We start from the raw sequence: 13,838 nt of genomic DNA, 5'->3' as shown, positions 1-13,838 counted from the left end.
GGTCTCGCTTTCATGGCATTTCTGTCTCCGAGTCCCTATTTGAGTGCGGACAGGTGAGCATGTCTCACAGTAACTGTCTACAAAGGGAGTGTCCACAGTGCCCACCGCCCAGGCCATGTGAGGTCAGGATGAGGGAGCCCTCGGTGAAGGCGGTGCCCCGTCCCAGACCTTGCTGAGGTGGCCATGGCCCTGCATCTGACCTCTGCCTGCCGCTCCCCTCCGGACTCTGCCAGAGCCAGTGGGCAGCAGCCCTGCCACCTGCCAGTGGGCATCCAGGTTCCAGCTCTGTACGCTCTGCTCTGAGCCCAGCGGGATGCATTACTGTCTCTGCCTGGGATCCAGCTCGAGGCGAACCCGTTTCTCTAACAGGCCATTCCTGTTAAACAGAGCCTACTGCCCGCACCCTGAGGGTGTGGCCGAGGCTGTGCCCACTGGTCCAGAGGCAACTGCCCACATGTCCCACCCACTCCCCCATCAGGGCCCACAGGCTGAGCTCAGCCCTGGAGCTGACACTTCTCTGACCCTCTTTTCTCCTCTGAAATGAGGGGAACACTCCACTTCCTGAGCTGGACACAGGCAGAGCCTGGGCAGGCAGCTGAGGTCATGGGGGTAAAGAGGGTTGCCAGAGAGAGAAGCGGCTTTATTCAGGAAGAGCTGGGGAGGGAGGTGGGCTCCCTGGATCCCACTTGTAGCCTCTGGGGCAGGGACATTAGAGCCAATGGCTGTGGGCATCTGAGTCCCCTCAGAGTCACCAGTGGGGGGCTCAGGGAGAGCCCTCAGAGTTGTCCGAGGAGGGCACGAGGGTGGCCCCATCTCCGTTCACGGTGGGCAGTGCCTGGTAGGTCTGGGTCCAGTACTGCAGGTAGCTGCTCCTCAGGTGCCTCTTCATGGACTGGCCATCCATCTTCTTGTTAATTTCCAGGTAGTTGTCATTTTCCTGGGTGTAGGGCTCCCATTGGGTGGGCACAGCCGAGTGGCCCTTGTTGGGGTCCCTGCAGATGAGGAAAAGGCTGTGTGAGGGCTGAGGGCTCACAGGAGGCTGGAGACCTCCATGCTGACCCAAACCAACAGGGCACCTCACTGTCTCCTGGGCACGGTCTGGCATGTATGTGTTCTGCGCCCAACCAGTAGCTCTATCCTCACACACAGGGGGTACTGAGGCTCAGCGAGGTTAAGTGTACGTGAGGGGACAGGCATGTGGGCCCAGGTGGCAGGAGGCCTGGCCCAGCCTCACCCACCTTACCCAGTTCTGGCAAAGTTGGTCCAGTAGGCGATCATGGTCCGGGAGACAGTCCTGTCTTGGGCCCGGTAGATCAGGGGGGTGGCGAAGGGCTTCCCAAACACATACGGGAGTTCAGTGATGTGGTCGGCGCCCATCCAGCTTGGGTACAACGGAATGCGAGAAGGATGGGAGAACAGGTAGGTGTAGGTCCGGGCACTCCTGAGGAGGGAGGGACACGGCGCAGGTTGGCAGGGAGTTCACCTGGGATGTCCAGCCCAGAGCTGGGCCCTGGAGGGAGGCCCTGGGAAGAGCAGGGAGGAACCGGGAAATCCCCAGACTCAGGAGGGACCTGGATCCCTGCACCAGGGAAGGGAAGGCCATGCGGTTGTGGTTCTTTGATTTCAAGTGTATCCACACTTCCCTCCCCAAAGCCTATGGAGGCGTCTTCCTTCCTTTTCTCTGCAGATGAGTTTGTGTTCTTTGTCGGGTACATACCTGACCCATCCAATGAACAACACAAGTTTATGTAGTTGCTACAAGCTTTCATCCTACACTTCCTAGGCATCGCTTTCTCTCCCTTCCATGTCGGCATCCCTAATGTACTTTTTATTTTCACTGGAGGTTTACCAGGTGGCCGCAGGCCAAAGTTGTTATGAGTGTTGGCAAACTCCAAACCCACAACAGAGACCATCATCCCGTGTTCTGTCCCCCTCGGCCTGGGGGGTGCGGGGAGGCTGCAGACACTGCAGGGAGGCCTGTGGGCTGAGGGAATGGGGGGCTGATAACCTGATAGATAGAGCACCTGAATTAATCTGAAAAGTAATCCTATTATTTTCAGTCTTAGAACACATATACTTATGTGAATAGGGGGTTAAGGTTTTCTTAAGTTTCCTTTGAAGGCCTGTGCAAAGCAATGAAGGATGTGACTCAGCTGTAAATTCAGCAAGCAGAACCGATATGCATGGTCAGACAGACTCACCGGGATTCGAAACATCATCTCATCCCCATTATCTCATCCCCATCATGTCATCCACATCATCTCATCCCCATCATCTCATCCCCATCATCTCATCCCCATCATCTCATCCCCATCATCTCATCCCCATCATCTCATCCACATCATCTCATGGTTCATTGACTACAATAGCTGATGTGTGCGGACACCCAGGGCTGTACCTAGCACCCCAGCCCCTTCGCCTTTATAGTCCTGTCCCCTACACCTGCTGGAAAACAGGATTTGATTAGTTGTAAGCACCCTGTCTTCTAGATTGGCTGGCCTTCTCAATAAACACCTCATATGGTTCAACCCGGCCTTCGTTATTGGACACAGGGACAGGCAACCCCAGCCCACCCGGGGGTTTCCCAGTAACATGAGGAGGGTTTTGTAAAGGCCCCTGAGCTGGGAGGTGAGGAGAGGACTTCTCAAGTCTCGTCAGGCCTGGGCAAGGCAGATGGAGCAGGCACCGCTGGGACCCCATCACGGCTTTCCCGGGCCTCCCTGACCCCCTGAGCCACCCACTGGGAGGCCTTGCTGGGCAGGTCTATGACCCAGGCCTCCCCTGTCCCAGCTCTCACTTGGCGTTGGCTCTGTGCTGGGCCACGGCCATCTTCGTGGGCATCAGGAAGCCGACATCGGTCTCAAAGTCCACCACCATCTTCTTGGCCTCCTGGGAGGAGTCCTCGGTCCAGGACGCCGTGTAGAAGTCAAAGGTGGCATTGGCACCTCTGGGCCCCTTGGCAATGGTGGCCCAGCTGACCAGCTTGAAGAAGTCCTCCCTGCAGGGACAAGCTGACACTGGATCCTGGACCTGGGCCAGCGTAGCATCCCCCGCAAACCACCGCAAGGGGCCTGCGGATGGCCCGCTACACCGGTCAACTTCCTTCTCCACCTGATGCCTCCCCAAGAGGCCCCCAGGCACTTCCCTAGCCCTGCACCCTACTCACCCTGTAACGGTCAGCAAGGCCACGTTGATGGCCGGCACGTCAATGCTGGCAAACAGGTGGCCGTCCATGTCATTGGTGCCAGCGATGTAGTCAATGTCAGCCGCGTTGGCAAAAAGGTTGATGGGGTCGTCGGGGATGAAGTCTCCATCCACGACAGGCAGGATGCCCACAGAGTACAGGAAGGGGTCTGCTTGGAGAGCAGGGGTCCTCACACCTTTCAGAGCCCCCCTGCCAGACCCCGGGCCCAGGGGCAGCCCCTGCCTCCTCTGATCCAGACCAGGGTCCTCAGCCTGTCCCCTGACATGGGGCCTGGATAGTTCTAAGGCCTGGGCTGCCCTGCGGGTGTGGAGCAGCTTCCCTGGCCCGGTCCACTAGAGGTCAGCACGCCCCAGTGTGGCAACCCAGACTGTGTGCTGACTGCCACAGGCTCCCTGGGGCCAAACCATCCCGCTGACAGCCACTGGGTCTGAGGCCCCTAAAATTGGGTGCAAATGACTGTTTCTGTCCGTGGTTGGGGGAAAAGGTGCACCAGCTTCCCAAGGGGTCAGGACCCAGGGAGGCTCAGAGGGAGGGATGGCGCCCTCAGCACAGCCAGTCGAGGCCACGGAGGCAACAAGGGCCCCGGCGGCACCGGGCTCCCAGGGACGCCAGTGAGCGGGTGACAGGCCAGGCCGCAGCCCCTCAATCCTCACATCTTGGGGAGCATGGCCGTCCCCCCATGTGAAGCCCCCACTCACACTTCCGTCCCAAAAGGGGTATCTTATAGGCCAGCGTCAGGGCCTGGGGGTCAGTGGCCTTCAGACACTTGGCCATCCTGGCGGTATCATCCAGGGGGCAGCCCACCTTCTTGGCGATCTGGGAGGTCGGGGGAGACAAGTAGGTGAGGCCAGTGCGGGCAGAGGGCAATGGGGACTGGGACAGGGCATGGATAGGAGGTAACCCTCCCCCTGCCCACCGCAGCTCCCATTTACCCTCTTGGCCCAGGAGAGAGGGTTCTTCTGGATGGCCCAGGGGGTCAGCGCCACGCCGCTCTGGCTGATGGCTCGCCGGATGAGGCCCTTGTTGTAGGGAGAGAGGGTCTGCGACACACAGAGGTCCTGTCACCATGGCCTCGCCTCTCCTGCCCACCCGGGCACCACCAGGGACAGCCATACTGTCAGCTTCATGCTGTTCCCCACAGCACCCATTAGCTCCCCCAGTTCCCATCAGCTCACCCAGCTCTCATCTGCTCCCCAACCCCCATTTGCTCCCCCAGTTCCCATCCACTCCTCCAGTTCCCATCAGCTCCCCCAGCCCCCTTCAGCTCCCCCATTTCCCATTAGCTCCCCCAGCTCCCATCTGCTCCCCCAACCCCCATCAGCTGCCCCAGTTCCAGTCAGCTCACCCAGCCCCATCAGCTCCCCCTGAGGTCCCCACTAACACCCTGGGAGGAAGGCCCGTCCTCCCACGGTCCTTTAGACCTGCAGAGAGACGCTGGCACCTCCGGCTGATTCCCCAAAGATGGTGATGTTGTCGGGGTCCCCCCCGAAGGCTGCAATGTTCCTCTTCACCCACGCGATGGCCATGTGCTGGTCCCGAAGGCCATAGTTACCTGGGACAGGTGGGGGAGCCCATCAGGGACTGGGGTGGGGGGAGAGTGTCCTCCATGTGGAGGCCATTGTCAAGCCCCAGGATGGTGCAGGGCGAGTCCCAAGAACCTGGTTGAATGAGATGCTGGAGGGGGTGTGGGGCTCAGGTAGGGGACCAAGAGCAGGAGGGCCAGGCTGCTCATCTCTCTCCCTGACACGGTCCCTCTTGTCTGTCTGTCCTATGATTCTGTGTCCGCTGAGTCACCACTTCAGTGTATCATCTTCTGATTCTCCCAGCTCCCTGGTCTCCCTGGATCCCTGTCCCTGGTCTCTGGTCTCTCTGGGACCCTGTCCCAGCTCCCTGGTCTTCCTGGGTCCCTGCGAACTGGTTGGCAGCCTCTTCTCTCACTACAGCTGCCGATGGGCTCCTGTGTCTCACTGTCCATCCCCAGCTTCCTGCTCTGCCAGTAGAATTCTGGGGCTTTCTGGGAGGCTGTCAGGAGTTGTTGGGAGAAAGCAGTGCTGAAGGGCCCCGCACCTGCTCCCTCACCCCGGCCCAAGGCGCCCAGCACACCTGGCAGGTTGGCGTCCCCAGTGCTGAGGAAGCCCAGCAGCCCAATGCGGTAGTTGAAGGTGACCAGGATGACATTGCCCCGCGTGGCAATCTCCTCCCCTTCGTACTGATAGTCACTGAAGAAGTTGAACCCTTGGCCAGACCCAAAGATGAAGGCTCCTCCGAAAATCCAGATCATGACAGGCAGGTTCTGGGAAACTGAGGCAGGAGAGCAGGCCCAGTGACCCCAGATACCCCTCCCCATCCCCTCTGGGTGGTTGTTTCAGGGAATTTCAGCTCTGGAGCCTCCACAAGCAAAGGAGCTGGGCAGGGCTGGGCAGGGCTGGGCAGGACTGAGCCTCTGGCTGCCTGGGCTCTTTCTGCAGGTTCAGGAACCTGGAGGATACAGGGGGGCACACCTTCCTTCTGGCCCTGGGGGACCCAGATGTTGAGGTAGAGGCAGTCCTCAGAGCCCCTCGTGTTCTCCTGGGTAACAGTGACTTGCAGGCATCGCTGCTTGAAGTCCTTGGCCTTCAGGGTTCCTGAGGGTGACCAGAAGGCCTGGTGTAAGGAAGGTGGCCCTACCCGCCACCCCAGGCACAGAGCCAGCCCAGTACCCACCCACCCACTCCCACCTTGCCAGCCAGGGTGCGGCTGGGGGTTCTCCAGGGCCTTGGGCGGGGCGGCGAAGGGGATGCCCTTGAAGATGTCCACAGAGCGGCCGCCGATGCCCAAGAAACCGAGCTTCTTGTTGACGCCCTCCACGAAGCCCCCTTCCGTGTGCACCACGCCCAGCTGGGGAGAGGGTCAGGCTCAGGGGGCACTGGCTGTGCAGGCCAGTGGGGTGGTGCCACCCCAGCAGGGGCTAGAGTTCCAGAACAGCTTCCAGGTGGGGCCCCTAGTCACGCCCGCCTGTAGCTGTGGGTTCCTGTGGAAGCCCCGCTCCTCGCCCCGTAGCAGGGCCGTGAGGAAGGAGACCCTGTAGCTGCCCCAAGGCTCTTAAGTCACCTTGGGGGGACCCCGGCAACTGGTAAGCAGGTGTGTGTCACCCCTCTCAGGGGCTGGAGTCCGGGGGCTGGGCTCCGGGTTGAACTAGACTGTGGTCCAGACTCCTGTTCCGACACTGGGGGCTGTGATGGGCAACCTGCTGGCCTGCTCAGGGCCCAGCTCCCTTCTGTGCGGGGCCATGGCCATCCCCAGACAGAGGAACACCTTGAGGGCGGTGGTGGCCAAGGCGGACTCTGCAAATCAGCACTGAGGACGCCAGTGACCCTGGGGTGTTGTTTGTGTTTGGCGTCAGTGCACCCTGTGTGCCCTGGAGAGCGCCTGTACCAGAACTTATTCGTGGTTTCTGACGTTCAAGTTCGTGGGTGTCCTGTATTTGAGCTGCACCTGGACCATCGTGTGAGTGCAGATGCAAGAGCAGAGGAAGGGCCAGGAAAGTGCCTGCTGGGTGTGGGCTCTCGGGGGCTTTTCCTGCCAGCGCCTCACCTGCCTGCCCCCCCTTCACCCTCTACCCTCCCTCCCTCCCATCCAAGGTGCCCGACCCAGTTCCCAGGCCGGGTTAGGTGAGCAGACAGGGGCCCCTCCTCGCCTGCTGGGCTCTTGCTTACCGTTGCTGCACTCACTACTGCCAAGCAGTAGGCGAGGCCTAAGACAGCCAGCTCCAGGTGCCCCATGGTGCGTGTGCCTGTCTCAGGGCCCCTGCCTCTGCACAGGGGTATTTATGGGGCGAGACATCCGGGAGACTTCCGGGAGCCATCGGGGCTGGCAGCTGCCTGTGGATGGTTCCCTTCCCTTCCTCCTCCCTGCATCCCTTCCTCCAGGCAGGGTAGCTGCCGTTTCAGCCAGGCTCAGGGCCAAGGTTATTCAGGTATGGACACACACACACACACACACATTCATAGCTGCCCTTTCCAGGAGGGTTCAGGCAGGGCCAAGGTCACAGAGGTGTGTGAGAACACATGCATGCGCAAGCATGCAAGCACTCACACTCACACACACACACACACACACACACACACATACACACAAACACGTGTGCACGGGTGCAGGGATGGTCTTTCTTGCCCATGATCTGCTGTTCCCAGGTGCCTGGTGCCTGCACCTGGGCTTGTTACTGGGAATAATCAGGTGGCCCTGGGCAGGGGCTACATGGACTTGGCTGGGTGCACAGTGAATGCATGTGGCTCATTGACAAGGGCCTGGGCTTACCCTCAGAGAAGGGGGCCTGCTTCCCACCAGGTCTGGCCTGGACCCCACCTCGAGCTCCGGAGCCCCGCAAAGGGAGTTCACAGGAAACTGGGCATGTCGCCTCCGGACAGAGAGGGCTGTGTGCTCCTGGGCAGCCACGTGGCTGAGCCTGGGTCCGAGGGCCCATGGTTGTGCAGTCCGAGCTGGGTGTGGGGACCCAGAGCAGCACAGGTCAGTCCTGCCGTCAGGGAGGGCACCCCTCACACTCAGCACCAGCAGCCCTGGAGGGAGGACTGGAGGCTCAGGCGGGCACATGTTTGGAGGGAAGGGGGCTCCCGCCCAGCCTGGTGGCTTCCCTGAAGAAGAGGAAGGGCCTGGCTTCAGAAATGCACCACGACCTGGGGCACAGCAGAGAGAAACACGGGGGCTGAGGGAGGGGAGGTGGGAGACAGAGAGACAGACAGAGGGAGAGACAGAGACAATGGAGACACAGAGGCAGAGGGAGAGAGATAAGAGCTGAGTGTGTGAGAGCAGAAAGCCAGCATGTGGCTCGGGGAGCGTGTCTCCCTCAGGAACCAGAGGAAGCTACATGGACAAACCCCGGGCTCCTGTCTCTGTGGAGCTGGCAGCACTGCCTTCCCCAGGGTTGGGGTGCGTTCAGGGCCCCAGGATAGCAGAGCCCTCCCAAGCCAGCGGCCCCTGTCCGGGCCCCTCAGCCCTTCGCTACCAGGAGCCGTGCTTGTACACAGGCCACAGCCTGGCTCACGTCACACCTGGAGCTGTGCCCAGCACCACATGGATCCACAGACACAGGCCACGCTGGCTGCCTGCTGATCCCGAGCCCAGGTCTCCGGCAGTGCAGGTGGGGAGGGACCCACAGTGGGAAGCAGGAGCCGGGCAGGCTGGGCCTGTGGGTGACGACTGGGGAGCAAAGGGTTTGAGGGTGTGTTTGTTAACAGGCCTTTGGCCAGCTAGTCCAATATGAGAGCCTGTTCTCTAGGAAGTAATTCTGAGTATGTACAGATGGCCGTGGAAGCCACACATCACAGAGAGATGCAAATTACAACCACAGTGTTAATCAGCTGACACCTGCCTGGATGGCCACCGTCAGCAAGTCCACAAACGACAAGTGCTGGCCGGGTGTGGAGAAGAGGGAACCCTCGTGCACTGCTGGTGGGATGCGCACTGGTGCGGCCACTGTGGAGAAGAGTACGCAGCTGCCTCAAAAAATTAAAAATAGAACTGCTGTTTAACCCAGTGATCCCACTTCTGGAGATATCCTATGAATCCTGAAGCACCAATCAGAAAGGATGTGTGCACCCCCATGTTCATAGCAGCATTATTGTCAATAGCCAAGATCTGGAAACAGCCCAAGTGCCCATCAGTAGATGAGTGGATTAAAAAAAAAAGCTGTGGTTCACTTACACTATGGAATAATAAATAGCAGTAAAAAAGAAGGAACTCTTATTCTTTGAGACAGCCTGGAGGGACCTGGACAGTATTAGGATAAAGGAAATAAGCCAGTGGGAGAAAGACAAGTATCACATGATCTCACTGATATATGGAATCTAACAAACAAAGTAGAACCATAGACATGGAAGCATGGAACAGGACAGATCTCAGAGAAAAGGTGGGAGGGACGGCGAGAAGAGATTAATCAAGAACTATTAGGCATATGTTCATAGACAATAGACATGGGAGAGGCTGGGCTGGGGTGGGAGCTGGGTGGAGAGGGGCAGAGAGGGGAAATGGCAGACATCTGTAATACTCTCAACAACACAATTTCAAAGTAGAGAAAATAGCCCGGCCAGTGTGGTTCAATTGGTTTGAGTGCCTTCCGTGTACCAACACGTCACCCTTTCCATTCCCAATACTGCACACATGGTCCTCAGTCCCCAGCCGGGGGTGTGCAGGAGGCGGCCAATCTGTGTATCTATCAGATCCATTTTCTCTCTCTCCCTCCCTCTCTAAAAAAGAAAATCAATAATAAAGAAAAATTTTTAGAATAGGCCAATTGACTGAGACAGGAAGTTGAATAGAATAGCAGCAGTTGGGAGAGGGGAGATACTGATGAGTGGATACAAATTTCTGTTTGGGGTGATGCAATGATTTGGGACTAGATGGTGGTGATGGTTGAACAATAGTGTGACTGCAATGAATATCACTGAATCGAACTCATAGATCGTTAAATTGCCACATTTTATGTGATTTATATTTTACTCCAATTTTTAAAGACAGTTGCAAGGACCACCTCCTGACCCAGGACGGGGCTGCCTTCCTGAAGCATAGTAAGTCCTCCTTTAGAAAACTGCTGCTTGAACTACTCTGTTATTCTTAGACAGTCTCTTATTCTGTAGGTCAACACTGTTATTTCAGATAGTCCCTTATTCTATAAAATAACTATTTTAGTTTGAATAATAGAAAGAGATAAAAACTTAGCTGTCTGACCTTGCAAGCTGGCCATCCGACATAACAGGCTAACACTAATCTACTTATATTAAAACCCTGGATATAACATCATGGCCAGAAACACGACCAACCTGAAGGAAGTCAGTCCTGCAGGGGTTGTCTTGGAAACGGCTTCACGCTCACCCAGCTGTTTCCTGGAGGGTGAGTTTTCAGGCAGGAACCCGCCCTCGGAGCTGAGCATGGAAGTGAAATGGTTTGTAATGGATCTATTATTGAAGCTACCTTTGGAAATACTATATCTATAGATCAGTGGTTCTCAACCGTGGCTGCACATTAGAATCACCTGGGAATCTTTTTAAAATCCTGATTTCTGGGCCTCATCCTCTGGAAATTCTGTTTCTTTGTTACTAATGTTGTGGCCCCAACCCATAACAAAGAAACAATTTCCAGAGGATGAGGCCCAGAAATCAGGATTTTAAAAAGATTCCCAGGTGATTCTAATGTACAGCCAAGGTTGAGAACCACTGCTATAGATAATATTAAAAATATATCTAAACATGCAATTCTTTGTCCAAAAAATGAGAATGTTCAAAAATTAAATGAAGAAAATTTGGATATACTCAATGGAGATTTTCACATATATTTGAGTGATGATTCCATTGATTCCACAGATGAGGCTGAAAAGGAAAAATTTCCCATCGAATTCCTTTTTTTAAAAAAAATTAAATCTTTATTGTTCAGATTATTACATTTGTTCCTCTTTTCTCCCCCCATAACTCCCCTCCTCCCAGTTCCCATCCCACCCTCCTCCCTCACTCCCCACCCACTGTCCTCATCCATAGGTGCACGATTTTTGTCCAATCTCTTCCCGCATCTCCCACACCCTTTTCCTCCCCAAGAATAGTCAGTCCATTCCCTTTCTATGTCCCTGATTCTATTATAATCACCAGTTCATTCTGTTCATCAGATTATTTATTCACTTGATTCTTAGATTCACTTGTTGATAGATGCGTATTTGTTGTTCATAATTTGTATCTTTACCTTTTTCTTCTTCTTCCTCTTCTTAAAGGATACCTTTCAGCATTTCATATAATACTGGTTTGGTGGTGATGAACACCTTTAGCTTTTCCTTATCTGTGAAGCTCTTTATCTGACCTTCAATTCTGAATGATAGCTTTGCTGGATAAAGCAATCTTGGTTGTAGGTTCTTGGTACTCATCACTTTGAATATTTCTTGCCACTCCCTTCTGGCCTGCAAAGTTTCTGTTGAGAAATCAGCTGACAGTCGTATGGGTATTCCCTTGTAGGTAACTGAGTTTCTTTCTCTTGCTGCTTTTAAGATTCTCTCTTTGTCTTTTGCTCTTGGCATTTTAATTATGATGTGTCTTGGTGTGGTCCTCTTTGGATTCCTTTTGTTTGGGGTTCTCTGTGCTTCCTGGACTTGTAAGTCTATTTCTTTCACCAGGTGGGGGAAGTTTTCTGTCATTATTTCTTCAAATAGGTTTTCAATATCTTGGTCTCTCTCATCTTCTGGCACCCCTATAATTCTGATGTTGGTATGCTTGAAGCTGTCCCAGAGGCTCCTTACACTATCTTCGTATTTTCGGATTCTTTTTTCATTTTGCTTTTCTGGTTGGGTGTTTTTTCTTCTTCGCATTTCAAATCTTTAACTTGATTCTTGTGCTCCTCTGGTCTGCTGTTGGGAGTCTGTATAATATTCTTTATTTCAGTCAGTGTATGCTTAATTTCTAGTTGGTTCTTTATCACAACATCGACGGTCTCATTAGATTTCTTGAGGATCTCACTATATTTATCGGCGGTCTCACCAGTCTTTTCGAGGGCCTTACTAAGTTTATCGGCGGCTTCTAGACAGTTCTTGAGAGACCTTAAAAGTGTGGTTTTGAACTCTATATCCTCCATTTCTGTCATTTGTGTACTGTTTCTTTGTCTCCGCATTTTTTATGCTTTCTTGGTGCACCCCCTTGTGGTCTTTGTGCGCAGTCTTGTTGTAGTTAAGCCTTGATTGTTGTAGGTAATACTGGGGGGGATTTGACCTCCAGGCCAACTGGCTGTGAGAATCAGCTGTGTCTTCAGTGAGAGAACTTCTGTCCTCTAGGGAGGTGCTAATCTAGCCTTTGCCTGAGGCTATCCCACAAATGCCTCTGTGCAAGGCTTGGGCAGGGCAGGTCCCAGGGGATCAACCGGGCGGGTGGAGCGAGCAGTTATGGCTGCTCTCCGTCCCATCCCCAGAGGCTCTGCCTCTCAGTGTCCCAGCAACCGCTGCAAACCTCAGAGAGAAAGCTGCCCTCGAGTTCCGACCTATGCCAGACAGTCCCGCTTCTCCCGTTTGAGTCTGGGTCCCCAGAGACTCGCCTGGAACTGGAGCTCAGAGCCTGAGACTCCCTCCCGATTGAAAACAACAACCGCGTCCTCAGCTGCCAGCCCCCTCCGCACGCACTTCCGCACCTTTGTATTTTACTTCCGCACTGCGCCTCTTCTGAGTCTCGGTATGCTTTTCTTTTTCCTTCTAGTTGTAGAAGTTCCCCTCAGCCAGCCTTCCTGTGGTTCTGGGTGATGTCCATTCCGTCTTTTAGTTGTATTTCTGAAGTGGTTGTGCGAGGCAGCAATCTCCGGTGTTTACCTATGCCCCCATCTTCCAAATTTCTTAATAGTACATATCACTCCCTTGGGAATGTCGTGTCATAAATTAAAATTGAAAGTGGGTGCAGTCATCATGCTATTGAGAAATCTCAATAGTAAATGGGGTCTTTGTAATGGTACCAGATTTATCATCAAAAGGTTACGACCTAACATTATCGAAGCTGAGGTATTAACAGGATCTGCAGAGAGAGAGATTGTTCTGATTTCAAGAATTAATTTGTCCTCATCTGACACTGGCCTCCTATTTAAATTGATTCAATGATGGTTTCCCTCGATGCCAGCATTTGTGATGACTACTGTATTGATAAATCACAAGGACAAACTCTAGACAAAGTAGGCATATTCCTACCTGGTCAGTTATATGTTGCTTTCTCTCGAGTTTGAAGAACATGTGATGTTACAGTTAAAGTTCTAAGTACTTCATCACAAGGGAAATTAGTCAAGCACTCTGAAAGGGTTTTCACTCTTAGTGTGGTGTACAGGGAGATATTAGAATAAGTTTAGTCACTTTGTCAGGCATTGTTTGCATCACTTTTTTTTTTTATATCATGTTTTTGTTGTTTTCATATCATGTTTTTTGTCGTTTTTATATCATGCTTCTGTTGTTGTTATATCCTTTTGTTACTGTTTATTAATAAATTTATATATTATTTCATATACATTTTACTAATGTCTTTTCATCTCTCACGCTTCTATTATAGAGAAAGGGCAAATAGCAATATTAAAATATCTCCACTAATTAATTCCCTTTTTTATTTTTTTAAAAATATATTTTATTGATTTTCCACAGAGAGGAAGGGAGAGGGACAGAGTCAGAAACATCGATGAGAAAGAAACATCGATCAGATGCCTCCTGCGCACCCACAACTGGGGATGTGCCTGCCACCAAGGTACATGCTATTGACTGGAGTCAAACCCAGGACCCTTCAGTCCGCGGGCCGATGTTCCATCCACTGAGCCAAACCACGCAGGGCTAATTCCCTTTTTAAAAAATATATATTTTATTGATTTTTTTACAGAGAGGAAGGGAGAGGGATAGAAAGTTAGAAACATCGGTGAGAGAGAAACATCGATCAGCTGCCTCCTGCACACTCCCCACTGGTGATGTGCCTGCAACCAAGGTACATGCTATTGACCAGAATCAAACCTGGGACCCTTGAGTCCACAGGCCGATGCTCTATCCACTGAGCCAAACCGGTTAGGGCAATTAATCCCCTTTTGATGTGCATGAATTTTGTGCACCGGGCTACTAGTACTGATAATAATTCCCATATTCTTATGCCAAGTG

At 53.5% G+C, this 13,838-nt stretch overlaps 1 protein-coding gene across 1 annotated transcript; it reads right to left on the bottom strand.

Moving 5' to 3' along the window:
* Nucleotides 1-748: 748 nt before the first annotated feature.
* On the bottom strand, nucleotides 749-6,992 carry LOC132212518 (bile salt-activated lipase-like). Its single transcript, XM_059658409.1, has 11 exons — nucleotides 6,901-6,992; nucleotides 5,923-6,082; nucleotides 5,707-5,829; nucleotides 5,309-5,506; nucleotides 4,627-4,757; nucleotides 4,138-4,245; nucleotides 3,904-4,021; nucleotides 3,167-3,353; nucleotides 2,798-2,998; nucleotides 1,244-1,441; nucleotides 749-992 (listed from the first exon to the last, which is right to left on the bottom strand). The coding sequence occupies exons 1-11, from the start codon at nucleotides 6,964-6,966 to the stop codon at nucleotides 764-766; spliced, it is 1,719 nt and encodes a 572-aa protein (XP_059514392.1). The 5' UTR covers nucleotides 6,967-6,992; the 3' UTR covers nucleotides 749-763.
* Nucleotides 6,993-13,838: the final 6,846 nt, after the last annotated feature.

The sequence above is a fragment of the Myotis daubentonii genome, chromosome 11, assembly GCF_963259705.1.
Source record: "Myotis daubentonii chromosome 11, mMyoDau2.1, whole genome shotgun sequence".
Taxonomy (NCBI): Eukaryota; Metazoa; Chordata; class Mammalia; order Chiroptera; family Vespertilionidae; genus Myotis; species Myotis daubentonii.
This window is presented reverse-complemented; position numbering and strand designations above follow the sequence as displayed.